The sequence below is a fragment of the Oncorhynchus gorbuscha genome, linkage group LG09 (assembly GCF_021184085.1).
Source record: "Oncorhynchus gorbuscha isolate QuinsamMale2020 ecotype Even-year linkage group LG09, OgorEven_v1.0, whole genome shotgun sequence".
Classification (NCBI taxonomy): Eukaryota; Metazoa; Chordata; class Actinopteri; order Salmoniformes; family Salmonidae; genus Oncorhynchus; species Oncorhynchus gorbuscha.
In genome coordinates, this window is record NC_060181.1 from 17,678,046 (window position 1) to 17,699,030 (window position 20,985).

At 42.9% G+C, this 20,985-nt stretch overlaps 1 protein-coding gene across 2 annotated transcripts in view; it reads right to left on the reverse strand.

The window, feature by feature from the left end:
* LOC124043219 (TBC1 domain family member 5-like) overlaps window positions 1-20,985 on the reverse strand; it is a 46,316-nt gene that overhangs the window by 22,069 nt on the left and 3,262 nt on the right. Inside the window, exons 2-10 of one of the 2 annotated variants that reach the window (XM_046361548.1) lie at window positions 11,433-11,486; window positions 11,259-11,302; window positions 10,390-10,511; window positions 8,509-8,560; window positions 8,254-8,362; window positions 8,086-8,175; window positions 7,911-7,985; window positions 7,093-7,160; window positions 6,855-6,957 (exon numbers count right to left, since the gene is read on the reverse strand). In XM_046361548.1, the coding sequence (XP_046217504.1) occupies window positions 6,855-6,957; window positions 7,093-7,160; window positions 7,911-7,985; window positions 8,086-8,175; window positions 8,254-8,362; window positions 8,509-8,560; window positions 10,390-10,492 (600 nt within the window). In that variant the 5' untranslated portion in view covers window positions 10,493-10,511; window positions 11,259-11,302; window positions 11,433-11,486. The remainder of the gene's footprint in view (window positions 1-6,854; window positions 6,958-7,092; window positions 7,161-7,910; window positions 7,986-8,085; window positions 8,176-8,253; window positions 8,363-8,508; window positions 8,561-10,389; window positions 10,512-11,258; window positions 11,303-11,432; window positions 11,487-20,985) is intronic. The other variant, XM_046361547.1, reaches the window with a different exon arrangement.

The following is a 20,985-nucleotide window of genomic DNA, read 5'->3' on the forward strand; positions in this document are numbered from 1 at the left end:
GCAGGAAAGGCTGGCCACAGCACTGAAGGGAGTGATTAAAAAGGCTTCTTCTACTTTCCCCAACGCACAAGTGGTTATCTCCACCCTGCTACCACAAAGAGACTTCCACCCTGCCACAATACAGCAGGTAAATGCAAGTATTTCCCGTGACTGTGCCCACCACTCCACCCTGGACTTGAACAGCCTCTATGACCAGGTCCACATCTACAAGGCAGCAGTGTCCACCTTTGCCCGGACTCTAAAGGACATTGCTCTCAAACGTATCCCTAACACTACACACAGGAGCAACAGGTCAATTAGACACCCCACCCATACCAGCGAGACACCCTCCCAGACCTGCAGGACCTCCCCCTTGGACCTACACAGAGGACCCACGCAAAGAGGACTTACATCCAGACCACAGCACCCCCAGACACATCCACACCCCCACGTCAACCATGCCCACACCCCATTTAGGCCCCCTCAGATCAGACCTATGCCACTCCTGCCCACCCCATGCACCCCACCCCTGCAAAGAGGGCCTCAACATGGAAGCCACACATACGCCCAGGTAGTGAGCGGGCAAACAGGCCCAACCCCCACTCTTACACTTGCCCAAGCCAATGGCATGTACCAGATGCTCAGCAGGCTCTGCTCACACTTACTGGCCTGAGGCCAAACCACGACCAACAACATTGGACACTTCATCGAACAAAAAGCATTCACTATATCATCCTGGAATATCCAAGGCCTGAGGTCATCTGCCTTTGGCTTAAAGAGCAGGAACCCGGACTTCACCAAAGAAATCGGTAATACAGACATTGTCATCCTGCAAGAAACCTGGTATAGAGGAGAAGGACCCACTGGTTGCCCTCTAGGTTACAGAGAGCTGGTAGTCCCATCCACCAAACTACCAGGTGTGGAACAGGGAAGGGACTCAGGGGGTATGTAATTTGGTATAGAGCAGACCTAACTTACTCCATTAAATTAATCAAAACAGGAATATTTTACATTTGGCTAGAAATTCAAAAGGAAATTATCTTAACAGAGAAAAATGTCATCCTGTGTGCTACCTATATCCCCCCACTAGAATCCCCATACTTTAATGAAGAAAGCTTCTCCATCGTGGAGGGGGAAATCAATCACTTCCAGGCCCAGGGACATGTACTAGTCTGTGGCGACCTAAATGTCAGAACCGGACAAGAACCTGATACCCTCAGCACACAGGGGGACAAACACCTGCCTGCAGGTGACAGCATTCCCTCCCACATATGCCCCCCTAGGCACAACAATGACAACATAGCCAACAAAAACGGTTCACAACTCCTTCAGCTCTGTCGCACGCTGGGTAATATATATAGTCACGGGTAGGCTTCGAGGGGACTCCTATGTGTGACGACCCTCCCACTCTGCCGTATTCACTCTTTGTTCTTGTTTCCTTATTAGGATGCCGGTGGGCGGAGTTGGGAGGGTCGTCAGCTACATGGGAAACACCTGGGCCAGGTGTGTCCCAGGATAAATACACTACTTCCCCATACATGGAGGAGACTTTCTCCATGCAGACACCTTTACAGATTTTGTTGTGTATCTTGGTGGCCTTTTGGTTGTTTGCTTTGGCACCTTTCAACATCCTGCATTATCACATTCATTCATGCAAAACACTCACACTACTGATTACACACACCATTGTATATTGTACTTAGTTTACCCTATTTAATAAATATATGTTTTGTTACTCCTTATCTCTTTGTTACAGTTCGTGACAAGTGGGAGCCTATCCGGGAACGTATTGGTTTGGGAGAACGTGGAGGTAATGTTACATTTTGTACATGTTTGGTTTGCATATTTTGTTTGAGTTTGATAAGCCCAGTATTGGTTGCCTTGTTTGGTATGTTTGCAGCGTTGGAGTATAATGGTTAGTTTCCAGGACCTGCCCAGCCTGGAAACTCTTGTTCTACTTGCTGTTGGGACATCGGTCTGAGGTGAGTAAATTGGCTGTGTACCAATGGAGATTTGGGTAGGGTAGTGGAACTTGCTACCTGGAGCTATAGCCTTTTTCCCCTGATAGGCTTAGTGACTTGTTTCATTTTTGAAATATGTTGGGCATGGATAAATGTTTTCTTTTTGTGTTGTGTCTGGACTGAACAATTGTCTCAGGGGCACATCCGTGGCTTGGTGGAATTTGCCAGCATGCTGGGGAGTTATATTTCCTTGCCAGCGGGCTACAGTGCGTAAATACCCACCGCAAATCCGCACGAAGACTAGGGTTGAGTTATTGTAAGTTTTGGGGAAGCTCCGTATCTCATCTCTCTTCTGTGGTGCTCAGGGTGATTGTCATTTCTCTGGTTGTGGTCTGATGTGCTCAGCAGAGGGGTTGAGCAAGATTATTTACTGTCTCATGTAGACAAGATCATTCGCTTTCCATCAGAAGAACTGTTAGAATTATGTACTAAAGAACAGCATTGAAGATCGCTGAACACTACAAGGTTGAATGATTGAAATTAGTGAAATTCTGTTACTTTGGGAAGTGACTATGAATCGTTGGAAGTTGACGTAAAAATGAAGGACCCTGATGTTATTTTCGTTTGTAGCTGTTGTCTTGTGCCATGTTCCTAAATGTTTACGTGACTGACCATTGTTTGGGGTTGTCATGTTCCATCTTTCCTGTCTGTTCCCTCCTGGTCTTGTTCTTTCCTCTTAAACATTACTTCCTATGTGCAAAGGTTGCTGAGGTCTGGGGAGGAGGTTGGCTGGGGCAGGTGGAGGTATGAACATGCAGAGGCTGTGTCAATTTGGGAGGCAGAGGCTGGTATGTTTATGGGGGGGAATGTGACGCCCCTCCCACTCTGTCTGCCGTATTTTTGTTCTCGTTTCCTTCTGTAGCTCAGTTGGTAGAGCATGGCGCTTGTAACGCCAGAGTAGTGGGTTCGATTCCCGGGACCACCCATACGTAGAATGTATGCACACATGACTAAGTCGCTTTGGATAAAAGCGTCTGCTAAATGGCATATTATAATTATTATTATTATTATTATTAGGATGCCGGTGGGCGGAGTTGGGAGGGTCGTCAGCTACAGGGGAAACACCTGGGCCAGGTGTCCCAGGATAAATACACCACTTCCCGATTCATGGAGACTCTCTCCATGCAGACACCTTTATGGATTTTGTTTTTGGTTGTTTGTTTTAGCATCTTTCAACATCCTGCATTATCATATTCATGCATGCAAAACACTCACACTACTGATTACACACACCATTGTATATTATACTTATTAAATAACTATGTTTTGTTACTCCTTATCTCCACATTGTCTCCCTTTGGAGATAATAATTGACAGCTTTGGAAAGGAAACACTGACGTTTCCACAACTAATGTTACAGGCGAAACCCAGATAAATATCCAACCACGCGCAAGTGCCGCATTTATTGAAACCGCCTCATGGTTGTGAATGAGCTTACGTTTTCCACAGCATTGGAAATGCATAAAAAAACGTCATATTGAATGGCTGTAAGGGACCATATATATATAGCAAGTGGTCACATGGTGTCTCCCGCAAAATACTGAGGTAGCCATTTTTCCAATCGCTTCTTATGAGAAACTAATTATCGCGGCGGATATATTATCACCTTGAGGATGGATCCTAAACAACATTATGGAGCAAATTTTGAATAAAGTGTAGCATTTTCCGGTTGATTTCTCAACAAGCATGAAGAAACTGCAGCAATTTCGCCTCAAATTATATTTTTGGGAAAAAAGGAACATTTGCTATCTAACTGGGAGTCTCTTGAGTGAAAGCATCTGAAGTTCTTGAAAGGTAAATGATTTAATTTGGTTGCTTCTTATTTGTGAAAATGTTGCCTGCTGCCAGCAGTGCCTAGCATAGCATTATGCCATGATAAACTTATACAAATGCTTGTCTAGCGTTGGCTGTAATGCATATTTTGAAAATCTGAGATGAGTGTTAAGGTTAAGCTTGTGTTTGAAGAGGTATTTATGTCCGCTGCGTTATGCTAATGCATTTGATGCTGGGATTGCTCGTCGCAAGAGGTTAACACTGACCTCAAACCAGTTTCTCTCAGAGCGTTAAAAGTCAGCCCACAGCAAAATCACAGTCTACTTGAACAGAGCAATACTCATGATTGAGGCATCAAAGCCAAAGGAACTGAGTAACATTAAGAAATGCAGTTTGGAAACCTACCAAACAATTAGGCAACAAATTCAATCCCTTTTAGACAATTTCCTGGGTAAAATGTTCCACTAAACTTGGCAGTAGAAAATCTTAACAGTATACTTGACCTCTCAGCTTCCCTATCAAATTTTAAATGATTAATGCAAAAATGAGGGACCAGGAAAATTCACTAGAAGTAACAGCACGTCAGAAATCAGCTCAATGTAATTGAAGAATCTAACCACTTCTGGGAAAATTGGAAAACACAAAACAAACACGAAGAATTATCTATCCAAAATAGATGGGTAAACCACTTCTCCAATCTTTTTGGCTCTATAACAAAATATAGAGCAAAAACATATACGAATCAACCATTAAAGACTACCAGAACCCACTGGATTCTCCAATTACCTTGAATGAGTTACAGTAAACGCAAAAAGGCCTGTGGTGTTCATGGTATTCTTAATGAAATGATCGGCTATACTAAAACTCTGACATCTTCCCCAATATTTGGAACCAAGGACTGATCACCCAAATCCACAAAAGTGGCGACAAATTTGACCCCAATAACTACCATGGAATATGCGTCAACAGTAACCTTAAATCCTATGCATTATCATTAACAGCAGACTCGTACATTTCCTCAATGAAAACAATGTACTGAGCAAATGTCAAATTGGCTATTCACCCTAATTGACAACCAAACAAACCAAAAGGCAAAGTCTTCTCCTGCTTTGTTGATTTCAAAAAAGCCTTAGACTCAATTTGGCTTGAGGGTCTGCTATACAAATTGATGAAAAGTGGTGTCGGGTTAAAACATACGACATTATAAAATCCATGAACACAAACAAGTGTGCGGTTAAAATTGTCAAAAAACACATTTCTTTCCACAGGGCCGTGGGGTGAGACAGGGATGCAGCTTAAGCCCCACCCTCTTCAACAAACTGGCGTGGGCACTAGTAAAGTCTGCAGCAACCGGCCTCACCCTACTAGAATCTGAAGTCAAATGTCTACTGATGATCTGGTGCTTCTGTCACCAACCAAGGAGGGCCTACAGCAGCACCTAGATCTTCTGCACAGATTCTGTCAGACCTGGGCCCTGACAGTAATTCTCAGTAAGACCAAAATAATGCTGTACCAAGAAAAGGTTCAGTCGCCAGGACCACAAATACCATCTAGACACTGTTGCCCAAGAGCACACAAACTATACATACCTTGGCCTAAACATCAGCGCTACAGGTAACTTCCACAAAGCTGTGAACGATCTGAGAGACAAGGCAAGAAGGGCTATCTATGCCATCAAAAGGAACATAAAATTCAACACACCAATTGGGATCTGGCTAAAAATACTTGAATCAGTGATAGAGCCCATTGCCCTTTATGGTTGTGAGGTCTGGAGTCCACTCACCAACCAAGACTTCAAACACCAAATTGAGACTCTGCATGCAAAAATATCCTCAGTGTAGAACACCAAATAATGCATGCAGAGCAGAATTAGGAAGATACCCACTAAATATCAAAATCCAGAAAAGAGCCATTCAATTCTACAACCACCTAAAAGGAAATAATTCCCAAACCTTACATAAAAGCCATCACCTACAGAGAGGGGAACCTGGAGAAGAGTCCCCTAAGCAAGCTGGTCCTGGGGCTCTATTCAAACAACCCACAGAGCCCCAGGACAGCAACACAATTAGACCTGAACAAATCACGAGAAAACAACAAGAAAGAATGCTTTCCAATGTGTCAAGTCATTTAAAAAAACAGAGCAAATTAGAATGCAATTTGGCCCTAAACAGAGTACACAGTGGCAGAATACTTGACCACTGTGACTGACCCAAAATTATGGAAAGCTTAGACTATGTACAGACTCAGTGAGCATAGCCTTGCTATTGAGAAAGGCCGCCGTAGGCAGACCTGGCTCTCAAGAGAAGACAGGCTATGTGCACACTGCCCACAAAATGAAGTGGAAACTGAGCTGCACTTCCAAACCTCCTGCCCAATGTATGACCATATTAGAGAGACATATTTCCCTCAGATTACACAGATCCACAAAGAATTCAAAAACAAATCCAATTTTGATAAACCCCCATACCTACTGGGTGAAATTCCAGTGTGCCATCACAGCAGCAAGATTTGTGAACCCGTTGCCGCAAGAAAAGGGCAACCAGTGAAGAACAAACACCATTGTAAATACACATAAATACCATTGTAAATACAACACATTTGTGCTTATTTTCCCTTGTGTACTTTAACCATTTGTACATTGTTACAACACTGTATGTATGTATATAAATAAAATGACATTGTCTTTATTGTTTTGAAACTTCTGTATGTGTAATGTTTACTATTCATTTTTATTGTTTATTTCACTTTTGTATATCATCAACCTCACTTGCTTTGGCAATGTTAACACGTTTCCCATGCCAATAAAGTCCCTTGAATTGAATTGAGAGCGCGAATGGCCCATTTCTTTCAGGGTGATGCATGAGGTGTGTTATCATTATTGACCGGTATCATTAAACTTCATTACCCAGTGGCTAGACGTGTGTCACTTCCTGTTAGAACACTGACTGGTCATCGTCCTCTCTCTGTCTGTAGCACTATGAAGACAGTACACTGTCTAGTCTATGGGGTGCATTAGCATGCCTAGTGGCATATCTAACACTTGTGTGCCTCTAGAAATCTTAACTAATGCTGGAATGGTACCTGTTTGTACAGTAACTGTTCATTCTCTCGGGCGTAACAAAACAAGATGTCTGTCAGCTTGGTCCTTACGTCCTCCTCTTGGAAGTACCGCATCTCAGGAAACCTACAGACAGAATAGAGAAAAGAGGGGGGAGGGGGGGGTTATTTCAGAGGTGTACAGTAGATATGAGAATGACAGTCTGATAAACATTTAAATACAGCTCTGGTTAACAGTTAAGAAATGTTAAATCAGACTCACGTTCTCATAACATCCTGTTTGATCATCCCTCTCAACTCGTTGTCCTGGAAGAACTTGTTCCACAGGCTCTGGACAGGAGGGAGGAGAACACAATGACATATGGACCAGGAAATACACCATAGACTCATTCACCTAGCCTCCTACGACCAGACTGATTATAAAATGTTGTACACGGTTCCCATTCCCCATTGGGGTCAATACACAATACAAGGACATTTGGGTAAATGACAAAATAAAGGAAACCCCAACATAGTGTCTTAATAGGGTGCTGGGCACCACAAGCCAGAACAGCTTTAATGCATCTAGATTCTACAAGTGTCTGGACCTCTATCGTAGGGATATGACACCATTCTTCCATGAGAAATGTTGTTGATGGAGGTGGAAAACCTGTTCAATTGGGTTGAGATCTAGTGACTCAGACGACCACTGCATATGGCTTACATCGTTTTCATGCTCAACAACCATTCAGGCACATCTTGTGCCCTGTGGGTGGGGGCATTGTCATCCTATGGGGGCATAGCCATGGTAGCTTAAATAATATCCAGCATTTTTATGACCTTAAACATGATGGGATGTTAATTGCTCCATTAACTCAGAAACACACCTGTGTGGAAGCAATCTACTTTATATCCAGCATTACATTATTTTGTCAGTTACCTGTATACAGATCATAATAAAGGAATCCTAAAGGTATTATAATAAGTAGGCATTTACAACAGGGACACCCCACTTAGTCCTGTGATAGAGTTATTTAGATGTTTACATTCCCACGGTTCTGGAAAAAAAGTTGTATCTAGAGAGACTGAGGCTACACCTACCCCCTCGTCCTGTGAGAGTGGGTTGTTGACCACCAAGTCCTGCTGGCCTGCAGCCTTACGGGGGTTGGTGATGTGCTGGGAGGAGGAGAGGCGGTCAGTGACTGGCACACACACACATGCTCACCCAAACGAGCAGGCACAGGTGAACGCATGACACACACACACACCAACTCACTCTCTCTTTGATCTTCTCGTACTGGGATCGTAACTCCTTGGTCTTGTTGATCCATTGGCTCTTATCCTCAGGAAGGACCTCCAGGTACAACTAGAATACAACACACGACTCACATGGTAGAACTACCTTCAGACACCCAAGAACCATGTTTGTCTGTGACTGGTTTACCTTCCAGCACACACTGCGGAATCGGCTGCTCCGCAATCGACCGTTGATGCCTGCCTGACGGATCCTGGTCAGGTAATTACTGTTCAGAAACAAGTCATCCCATTCTTTCCTTTAGAGGGAGGGAGGTAATGAGAGAGATGAGAAGAGGTTTTAGTGAGTTTTCAGCCCTTTCCAATTTTATTTAATCTAATATGGAATAAGCATAGAATTAGATCTGGCTGTGACGTGGACCAAAACATAAATTACACACATTACCTGTAGGAGAGGAAAGTGGACTCAGACAAAGTGCTACTATCCAGAGATCCTCCTGTTAAACACACATGAAAAGCATTAAACATGCAGCCACTAGAAGACGCTATAGACACCAATGATGTGGCACAATGAAGCTCAGCTACAACATAATGGATGTTTGAATACTTGATCAATGCACCCTTTTCTGACAAAGGCATGTTTTCTTATAAACTCAGCAAAAACATCCCTTTTTCAGGACACTGTCTTTCAAATAATTTGTCAAATCCAAATAACTTCACATATCTTCATTGTAAAGGGTTTAAACACCATTTCCCATGATTGTTCAATGAACCATAAACAATTAATGAACATGCACCTGTGGAACGGTCGTTAAGACACTAACAGCTTACAGACGGTAGGCAATTAAGGTCACAGTTATGAAAACTTAGGACACAAGAGGCCTTTCTACTGACTCTAGAAACCACAAAAAGAAAGATGCCCAGGGTCCCTGCTCATCTGCGTGAACATGCCTTAGGCATGCTGCAAGGAGGCATGAGAACTGCAGATGTGGCCAGGGCAATAAATTGCAATGTCCGTACTGTGAAACGCCTAAGACAGCGCTACAGGGAGACAGGACGGACAGTTGATTGTCCTCGCAGTGGCAGACCACGTGTAACAACACCTGCACAGGATCGGTACATCCGAACAGAACACCTTAGGGACAGGTACAGGATGGCAACTGCCCGAGTTACACCAGGAACGCACAATCCCTCCATCAGTGCTCAGACTGTCCGCAATAGGCTGAGAGAGGCTGGAATGAAAGCTTGTAGGCCTGTTGTAAGGCAGGTCCTCACCAGACATCACGGGCAACGTTGTCTCCTATGGGGACAAACCCACCGTCGCTGGACCAGACAGGACTGGCAAAAAGTGCTCTTCACTTACAAGATGTGGTTTTGTCTCACCAGGGGTGATGGTCGGATTCACGTTTATCGTTGAAGGAATGAGCGTTACACCGAGGCCTGTACTCTGAAGCGGGATCGATTTGGAGGTGGAGGGTCCGTCATGGTCTGGGGCGGTATGTCACAGCATCATCGGACTGAGCTTGTTGTCATTGCGGGCAATCTCAACGCTGTACGTTACAGGGAAGACATCCTCCTCTCTCATGTGGTATCCTTCTTGCAGGCTCATCCTGACATGACCTCCAGCATGACAATGCCACCAGAAATACTGCTTGTTCTGTGTGTGATTTCCTGCAAGATAGGAATGTCCGTGTTCTGCCATGGCCAGCGAAGATCCCGGATCTCAATCCCATTGAGCACATCTGGGACCTGTTGGGTCGGTGTCCGGAAACTTGCAGGTGCCTTGGTGGAAGTGTGGGGTAACATCTCACAGCAAGAACGGGCAAATCTGGTGCAGTCCATGAGGAGGAGATGCACTGCAGTACTAAATGCAGCTGGTGGCCACACCAGATACTGACTTACTTTTGGTCAGGAACACATTATTCCATTTCTGTTAGTCACATGTCTGTGGAACTTGTTCAGTTGTGTCTCAGTTGTTGAATCTTCTTATGTTCATACAAATATTTACACAAATATTTACACAAGTTTGCTGAAAATAAACTCAGTTGACAGTGAGAAGACGTTTATTTTTTATTTTTTTCCCCTGAGTTTACAATGTAGAAAATAGTAAAAATAAAGAAAAACCCTTGACTGGTACTGTAAATATTTCACTAATCTATACTAGGAGTTATTTCGATATACTATCTTCCAGAAGTAACTATCGACTTTTCCCCACATTACTAGATATTAACATTTCATATTCAGAATAGCTTAATTAAGCCTCAGATGATAAGACTTATAACATGTTAATAAATCCTTAATGAATGTGTTGTAAATGTCGACTCACCACAGCTGAGATTCCTGTTTAAGTTGTGGAGCGGGTCAAAACCCATCTCCTGCTCTCCCTCTGGCTGGAGAGGGTGGTGAGTCTCAAAGTTAGGGTGCTGCATGACACCCACCCAACAGAACCTGTGATGAGAACAACAGGAGGGGTTAGAGCTACCCGTGTACCATAGAACAAGTCCAAACAAACAAAAATACACTGTGTAAACTTAAATGACTAAACCCAGATATAAAGTATGTAGAAAAGATTAGACATACAGTATAGAATTTTGATTAAAAATCATCTTTGAGCATTAACAGGCATCAAAATAAAAGCTAGACAGTCAGGCAATAGAACATTCCCAAAACGATTTAATAGTATTGATTATGTTATTAAACAGAAATTTCACAATTTCTCAACTCCAGCACCAGCCCAACATCAACATGTGAAAATGGCACGTTTCTATAATTTTCACATATGTTGATGTTGAGCTGGTGCTGGAGATGAATATGAAGTTGAAAACTTGATGTTTCCCTTTGAGCAAAAGAACACAGCATTAGCTATGGCAAAATGCATAGAACTGCAGGAAATTATCTTTCAAATTATCTCAGCTCCATGGCAGAATGTGTAGAATCCCTGGAGATTAGCTTTAAAACTGCTACATCTTCTGTCAGCATTATTGGCAAAACCTTAAAACTGCAAAAATATATCTCTGCTCCAAGGACAAATTCTGAGAATTGCAGGAAATAGGTTTAAAAAAGCTAAAACACCAAAATAAATGTTCTAAAATTACACTGTGCCGACCGCGCCCATTGTGCCGACCGCACCTACCACCACCTAGGCCTCTTTTTAACCCAGAAAAAACATGGATGACTGCAGCAGTAAAGAATTACCATGGAGTAACTGAACACACCAGAGCAAGAACAGGAGGATTTATCTGATAATAGAAAGAGTGGAAGGAAGTTGAGCAATTAAAAACAGAACAAAACAGTATAAAATGGGAATATTCTTATCCAATTAAGCTTTAGGCCTATGCTTTTTTGTCTTTGTTCCATGTCAGTACTTACAGTCACAACAATGTGTTTCTCCTCAGCTTAGACTCACGACAGATGAAGGCTTATCTGAGAGAAACAACACAAGAGGGACATTCAGGACAAAAAGAAGAGAAATCAAAGATCAAAACCAGAAAAAGCAGTCTTTGTATTTCTCTCTATCCCTGGGTATGGAGATCACACCAAATGAATTCAACACAACACTAGTGAAGGGAATTCAACAAGACAATAGTGAAGGAGGAACTGATAGATCAGATGACTGTCTTCGTTGATGCATGGAGTTTAGACTACTGTAATGTGTGCTGAGTGGCTTTCAAACACTGCTGACAGCCTACACTGTAATAAGACAGATTGGACAAGAACAAGAAGTGGAAAATAACATTATGTAAATTAATATGAAAATGTGTATGCAAATGATAGAGTGACTTGTGCACAAAAACAATCACTTCCATGGAGAAAGTAGGGAATAAAGATAGCCCAGGGAATGTTCAGACTGACAGCTCTATGTGGGAGATGTGACAAATAGTCTGATTTCCATGACGTTGTCGTGGCTAAGTCCTACAGTATCAAAAGAGAAAAATCATGATGTTTCGCATAATACGATAGGCCATCGAGCATCTCCATTCCAGAATTAGCCTAAACCCCTAAACCACTCACGTCTTTCATTAAAAAACACCAACATTTGATAACATCCTCAATAAACCCTGTTTATCTTATTTAGGTTAAACAACTCCTTCTGTCTGTTCTTCATCATGGATAGGCCTCGCAGGTTATCAATGTGTTGGTGTGTACACACATTAGACCTAGCCTACATAACACATGCCTCCTTCCACTGCAGCAGCGCACACATTATGGATGTCCCTTTATTAATTATGGAAATCACCTTTACAAAAGGCATCTCCTTAAACCCATTAACGAGGCACATGGAACGGGGCTTCCATAAATCAGCCGTGCACGCTACCAAAATAAATCATTTTATATGCATAATGCATGCTCCCGTTTGCCTCGGCAACATCTGTTCTTCACAAAGACTAATGCCTTCTTTAAGTAATTTCAGTTTTTCTTCTCCCCCTTTTAAAAAGGCATTATCCCATTAAATAATTAGAACTAATCTCCAATGAGAGAGAGAGAGATGCTGTGAATAGGTAAATAATGGGTTGCGTTTCCTCATTTTGAACTAGAATGGATTCTGAAAATAGTTTGACGTGTTTCAGACGTGCCTGATCGTCTAGTTCCTCAAACTCTATGACTGCTCACTGTCAGGCCACGGGCTGTGTACGTTTCATGTCTTTTACAGAAGAATCAGAACATGTAACAGAAGCTACTAGCAGTGCAGCAGTTCCAGCATCTCAAGGTCCTCTAATCATGTAAGATGACGGCCTTCATCTTCAAATGGCCCAATATAGACCAACCGAACCATTATTAAAAGGGGGAGTTCCAATCTCAATATTTAGAAATGTAACAACTACACTGAACAAAAATATAAACAGGTAAAGTGTTGGTCCCATGTTTCATGAGCTGAAATAAAATATCCCAGAAATGTTCCAAACACACAAAAAGCTTATTTCTCTCAATTTGTGCAAATTTGTTTACATCCCTGTTAGTGAGCATTTCTCCTTTCCCAAGATTATGCCACACCTGTCAGGTGGATGAATTTCAAGTAGCTGATTAAACAGCATGATCATTACACAGCTGCAAATTATGCTGGGAACAATAAAAGGCCACACTAAAATGGGCAGTTTTGTAGCGAAACACAATGCCTCAAGTTGAGGGAGAGTGCCATTGGCATGCTGACTGCAGGAATGTCCATCAGAGCTGTTGTCAAAGAATTGAATGTTAATTTCTCTAAGCCGCCTCCAACAACGTTTTCGAGGATGACAGTACATCCAACCGGCCTCACAACCACGTGTAACCACGCCAGCCCAGGACCTCCACATCCAGCTTCTTCACCTACGGGATCATCTGAGACAAGCTGCCCAGACAGCTGGTGAAACTGGGTTTGCACAACCAAAGAATTTCTGCACAAACAGTCTCAGGGAAGATTCCAGATTCCCCCTGTGGGGGAGGGGCGTGGGCCTGGGAGGGCCTAGGCATGGTAGGCATGGTGGGCCTGGGAAGGCACAGGCCCACCCACCCAATCAGATGGAGAAAAAGCTACACAATAATGTAATATTATTACTAAAAATACTCCAACATTTACAGTGGGGCAAAAAAGTACTGCTCAAAAAAATAAAGGGAACACTAAAGTAACATCCTAGATCTGAATGAATTAAATATTCTTATTAAATACTTTTTTCTTTACATAGTTGAATGTGCTGACAACAAAATCACACAAAAATGATCAATGGAAATCAAATTTATCAACCCATGGAGGTCTGGATTTGGAGTCACACTCAAAATTAAAGTGGAAAACCACAATACTGGCTGATCCAACTTTGACGTAATGTCCTTAAAACAAATGAGGCTCAGTAGTGTGTGTGGCCTCCATGTGCCTGTATAACCTCCCTACAACGCCTGGGCGTGCTCCCGATGAGGTGGCGGATGGTCTCCTGAGGGATCTCCTCCCAGACCTGGACTAAAGCATCCGCCAACTCCTGGACAGTCTGGTGCAACGTGGCGTTGGTGGATGGAGTGAGACATGATGTCCCAGATGTGCTCAATTTGATTCAGGTCTGGGGAACGGGCAGGCCAGTCCATAGCATCAATGCCTTCCTCTTGTAGGAACTGCTGACACACTCCAGCCACATGAGGTCTAGCATTGTCTGGCATTAGGAGGAACCCAGGGCCAACCGCACCAGTATATGGTCTCACAAGGGGTCTGAGGATCTCATCTCGGTACCTAATGGCAGTCAGGCTACCTCTGGCGAGCACATGGAGGGCTGTGCGGCCTCTCAAAGAAATGCCACCCCACACCATGACTGACCCACCGCCAAACCAGTCATGCGGGAGGATGTTGCAGGCAGCAGAACGTTTTCCACGGCATCTCCAGACTGTCACGTCTGTCACGTGCTCAGTGTGAACCTGCTTTCATCTGTGAAGAGCACAGGGCGCAAGTGGCGAATTTGCCAATCTTGGTGTTCTCTGGCAAATGCAAACGTCCTGCACGTGTTGGGCTGTAAGCACAACCCCCACCTGTGGACGTCGGGCCCTCATACCACCCTCATGGAGTCTGTTTCTGACCGTTTGAGCAGACACATGCACATTTGTGGCCTGCTGGAGGTCATTTTGCAGGGCTCTGGTAGTGCTCCTCCTGCTCCTCCTTGCACAAAGGTGGAGGAAGCAGTCCTGCTGCTGGGTTGTTGCCCTCCTACGGCCTCCTCCACGTCTCCTGATGTACTGGCCTGTCTCCTGGTAGCGCCTCCATGCTCTGGACACTACGCTGACAGACACAGCAAACCTTCTTGCCACAGCTTGCATTGATGTGCCATCCTGGATGAGCTGCACTATCTGAGCCACTTGTGTGGGTTGTAGACTCCGTCTCATGCTACCACTAGAGTGAAAGCACCGCCAGCATTCAAAAGTGACCAAAACATCAGCCAGGAAGCATAGGAACTGAGAAGTGCTCAGTGGTTATCACCTGCAGAACCACTCCTTTATTGGGTGTCTTGCTAATTGCCTATATTTTCCACCTGTTGTCTATTCCATTTGCACAACAGCATGTGAAATGTATTGTCAATCAGTGTTGCTTCCTAAGTGGACAGTTTGATTTCACAGAAGTGTGATTGACTTGGAGTTACATTGTGTTGTTTAAGTGTTCGCTTTATTTTTTTGAGCAGTGTATTTAGTCAGCCACCAATTGTGCAAGTTCTCCCACTTAAAAATGAGAGAAAAAAAATCCAGAAAAATCACATTGTAGGATTTTTAATGAATTTATTTGCAAATTATGGTGGAAAATAAGTATTTGGTCAATAACAAGTTTCTCAATACTTTGTTATATACCCTTTGCTGGCAATGACAGAGGTCAAACATTTTCTGTAAGTCTTCACAAGGTTCACACACCGTTGTTGGTATTTTGGCCAATTCCTCCATGCAGATCTCCTCTAGAGCAGTGATGTTTTGGGGCTGTTGCTGGGCAACATGGACTTTCAACTCCCTCCAAAGATTTTCTATGGGGTTGAGATCTGGAGACTGGCTAGGCCACTCCAGGACCTTGAAATGCTTCTTAGGAAGCCACTCCTTCGTTGCCCGGGTGGTGTGTTTGGGATCATTGTCATGCTGAAAGACCCAGCCACATTTCATCTTCAATGCCCTTGCTGATGGAAGGAGGTTCACTCAAAATCTCATGATATATGGCCCCATTCATTCTTTCATTTACACGGATCAGTCGTCCTGGTCCCTTTGCAGAAAAACAGCACCAAAGCATGATGTTTCCACCCCCATGCTTCACAGTAGATATGGTGTTCTTTGGATGCAACTCAGCATTCTTTGTCCTCCAAACACGACGAGTTCAGTTTTTACCAAAAAGTTATATTTTGGTTTCATCTGACCATATGACATTCTACCAATCTTCTTCTGGATCATCCAAATGCTCTTTAGCAAACTTCAGACGGGCCTGGACATGTACTGGCTTAAGCAGGGGGACACGTCTGGCACTGCAGGATTTGAGTCCCTGGCGGCGTAGTGTGTTACTGATGGTAGGCTTTGTTACTTTGGTCCCAGCTCTCTGCAGGTCATTTACTAGGTCCCCCCGTGTGGTTCTGGGATTTTTGCTCACCATTCATGTGATCATTTTGACCCCACGGGGTGAGATTTTGCGTGGAGCCCCAGATCGAGGGAGATTATCAGTGGTCTTGTATGTCTTCCATTTCCTAATAATTGCTCCCGCAGTTGATTTCTTCAAACCAAGCTGCTTACCTATTGCAGATTCAGTATTCCCAGCCTGGAGCAGGTCTACAATTTTGTTTCTGGTGTCCTTTGACAGCTCTTTGGTCTTGGCCTGTCATAGTTGAAGTGTACCTATGATGAAAATTACAGGCCTCTCATCTTTTTAAGTGGGAGAACTTGCACAATTGGTGGCTGAGTAAATACTTTTTTGCCCCACTGTACATACACTTAAAGGAATAGTTAGTGTTTTTCCAGATGGCCTTGGTGCCCAGGCAGGTTGGGCACCTCTTGAAGGCCAAATGGCCTTGCACCTAAAATACCAGGCCTGGTGTGCGTGCGGGTGGCCATGCCTGGAGGAAGACTTCACTTCTATTCTGAAGTTATATTTCAGAGTGTCAACTCATTTTCTGTAACAATAACGACAAACTTCTCAGTGCAATAATCAACGCAAATGAACTACTGCATAATTTACCACATATCGCAAAAAGATAAGTCAATAGTTCACCGCATTCATCGTTTATGTAATCAAATAAATACATAACGGAAGGCATTAATAAACCAATAGGTAAATAGCAATGTAAAGTTATCTAGAAGCATGTACTGGGATAAGATAAGATACTTGCCTGTGAGTTAGCATACTGAAACAAGGCCCACTAAATCCCACTTGTGTGAAAAACTGTGCCATACCCACTAGGTACCAAACATAACAAACCGGACTGAAACAGGGGAAACCTGGACTTGTCCAATAAGAAACACTTGTTATTTTTCCATTGCAAAAATGTTTTGCTACAGTGTGCACTAATGAATACGATCCAGACATTTGGGGAATGAGGACACCCTTAGCACAGTCTGAGCCATTAACAGACATTATTACGACACACATTAGAGTCCTCGTCCTGACCTCTACATGATCCCAGCCAGAAACAATGATTAGCCTTATATAGTCGTTTGTACAGCGTATGACAACACATTACAGAAACAGAAAGTTAATTTGACAACTGCCTTACAAAATAAAATGAGCCATGCAAGTGAAATACATAAAGCTACACTTTCATTCCCTCAGGGAGATTAATAAACCAACATAATGATTCACTTCCTCTTTACTGTAAAAAGCACATCACTTCATGCCTGCTGTGAAGAGTTGAAGTCCCTCTCCCTCCCTTCCTCCCTCCCTCCCTCTCCACTCCAATTAAAAGAAAGATTGAGGACTTGGAAGACCTGAAATGGTAGAAAACAAATTGGATGTAAACTGAGCTAGACAAGAGGGGCTGTGTAGTTTCTGCCCAGAACCATAAAGACTTTCTTCTGCTTTCAGTCAGTCTGATTATGTTGCTGTAGAACAGCAGATAAAGTAGACATTCTTAGTTCTGACAACAGCAGAATACACTGAGGAAAAAACAGAAAGAGCAGGGTACTTCAGTGCTACTATTTCTATACTAGCACTGAAGTAGAAGACTACGACTTTCATGTGACTGAGGGTCCATCTTAGTGGAAGTAGTCTATACAGATTGGTTCAGTCTTCAGTCTTCTTCACTCTGCCTAGTGTAACCTGTTTCAAGAAGCTAGGGGGCATGTAGCACATCACAGGAGAGGATTAAAAATATATATATTTTTTTATTACCCCCTTTTTCTCCCCAATTTTGTAGTATTCTATTGTTTTTAGTAGCTACTATCTTGTCTCATCGCTACAACTCCCGTACGGGCTCGGGAGAGACGAAGGTCGAAAGTCATGCGTCCTCCGATACACAACCCAACCAAGCCACACTACTTCTTAACACAGCGCACATCAAACCCGGAAGCCAGCCGCACCAATGTGTCGGAGGAAACACCGTGCACCTGGCAACCTTGGTTGGCTTGCACTGCGCCCGGAGCGCAATAGGAGTCGTTGGTGCGCGATGAGACAAGGATATCCCTACCGGCCAAGCCCTCCCTAACCCGGACGACGCTAGGCAAATTGTGAGTCGCCCCACGGACCTCCCGGTCGCGGCCGGTTACGACAGAGCCTGGGTGCGAACCCAGGGTCTCTGGTAGTACAGCGCCCTTAACCACTGCGCCACCCGGGAGGCAGGAGAGGCATTTTAAGTTATTTTAAATTGATTTGGACAAAAATGCCTTCGGGAACATGCAAGCTTTCATGTGCTTGAACAAACTTGTATGCCATCTGTAAATACAAATAACATTTAAATTATGAGCCTAGTTGGTTTATCCACAGAAGAATACAGGAACCTTCCCGCTAGCCATTGTCATGACGTTGGCCTGGGGGTTAGGTTTATGACAAGTCATAAATACCTCTTCACACCTTTTCCGTTCTCTACCCTACTGAGGTTACATTTGCAAAACCCTTGGTTAACATAGAGATTCAGGGAACATCAGAAGGTGTGGGGAAATGAACTATATTCTGGTAATCCAAACAATTGAACATGTGCTTTGGTACTTAATGAAAATGATGTCAGTTCGGTTGTCATCCGAGACATTCTCATCAATGATCAGATGACAAACTCTACAGTGGAAAGTCTACACAGAGTTATCCGATTCACATGGAATTGTTGTTCAATTTAAATGTTTGAATATGAAATTATTTGTGATGGGATGAAATGTGATTTTAACTTCTAAAATGTGAGACAGGGCTCTGCTCAATCAGTGGTCCGTCCCTGTGAAGGGACATGGGCTATAAAACTTTTCAAACACACCCTCCTCTCCCTTCCTATAGAAGCCCTTGACAACAATATAACTTCCAGTTCCGAGGATGTATGATGATGGTCCTATGTCAGAATGGTTCAGATAATAACTACAGAACGAAGCCAACATCAGCGTGAGCTTTGGTTGCGAATGGTATGTATGAACTTTGAACTCTTATTCACTACAGAAATGATACCTCCTAGCCGTCGAGTTAGCAACAGCAAATGCAACGAGGGTTAGGAAGGAACAGACAAGAGTATCCCGTCTATCACCCATCGACGTTACTACAAAATATTCAATTGACAACCAGAGACATTCTTCAAAGGACTCGGTTGGGCAACGCGGCCTTTCATCTACCACCAACCTACCAAAGCGCAGCTCTGAGTAAATATTTATTGCATTTTCCTTTTCCAAATGGGCGGTAATTTAGAATGCATAAGATACTGTATTTACGATAGCACAGCTTCGCCTTTGTTCCTCAGTCTTCCCGCTCCTTCACTCAAACCCAGTCCATTTCTTGTGTAAGAAGCTGTCATATCTGTTCCGCCCGCTAGGGACGTTTTCCTTTATGACGTAATTTGTAATCAAGTTATGATTTAATTATGTGTATGTGTAATTAGTTAGGTATTTAGTAAATAAATAATTAAACCCAATTTTGTATTGCTGATTCAACTTGTTAGCCAGGGTTCTTGCAGATAACTAAGAATTTACAACTTTCAGATGAGACTGAATTAAGATGACGATTGATATTGATTGCTATTAAATGTAAAATATTACTGTCTTTAAGAGTTTATTCAGAAGATAACAGCTCTATAAATATTATTTTGTGGTGCCCGACTCGTTAATTACATTTACATGATTAGCTCAATCAGGTAATATTAATTCCGGATAAATTATTTTATAGAATAGCATGTCATATCACTTAATCCGGCATAGCCAAAGACACGACACCATGATTGGCTAAGATAATGGATGGGCTGGACAGGCCAAGAAATTAGTTTGGATTGGTCTACCATGAAGCATGCTCCTGTCTATAACATCAGAGGCTCAGTATGTGTGGATAATCCTCTAACGCTGTTTGTTAAAGATATCATTAAGAACTGAAAAAAGTGTTCCATTGCTGCCCTGAAGTTAATTGCACTATAGATTCCAAGAACACAGGATGAGATGTTACTATCCTTTGTGCAAGCACTTCCAAGACAAAGATCAGTGGGAAAACGTTGTGATGGACTACTTTTTTTTGACGATTGTTACATGCTGAAAATGAATCACGATGAGGAAATCCCCGATTTTAGGTTTTAAAAAAATTGAACCAGACACTGTAGTCTTCCCCCATCACTGTCGTCAGAAGAAACAGCAAACAACAGTGGTTGTTACAAACAAGTTGCCCAAGTTTTTAAATCAGTGGAAGCTGAGAGATGAGAGAGGCTGTTGTATAAAAACACCTGTCTCTGGATTACATTTTCAAACAAATGGCAACTACATGACAGAGAAGCGGTCATCCATATAGACGGGGAAGAGTCTAGCTACATTTTCAGATATTAAAATGTTTCTAATTTTGTCAGAAAGCTAATTTCATTGCAAGTTAAAGCATACTGTTAGCTAGCTAACGTTAGCTGGCTCGCTCACTATCTAACGTTACGTGTATGATCTGATTAGTAATATTATTGGCATCTCACACCATTTGCATTGCTAGTTATAGCTTAATATTAGCTAGCTAGCTAACATTGAACCTAGTTGGTTATCTTTAGCTACCTGCAGAGTCATGCGTGGTAGAATGAGTTGGGATTATGGTTCATTGTTTAGCTAGCTAGATGTTTAAACAAAAGGCTACTATGCAAGTAACCATTTCACTGTACCGTTTACACCTTTATCCCATGCATGTGCCAAATAAACTCAACTTGGATTGGGTTTTGATATAGTGCGTGTTCACCAGAGACGGTGATGTGAAGATCAACCTGACCGGCACCAAAGTCAGATCAGGATACAGGCCAAAGACTAGTGTATTTTTACTACTACTTTATTCTTCTACTTACAGTCTTTAGTTGTTTACTAGACTACCGTA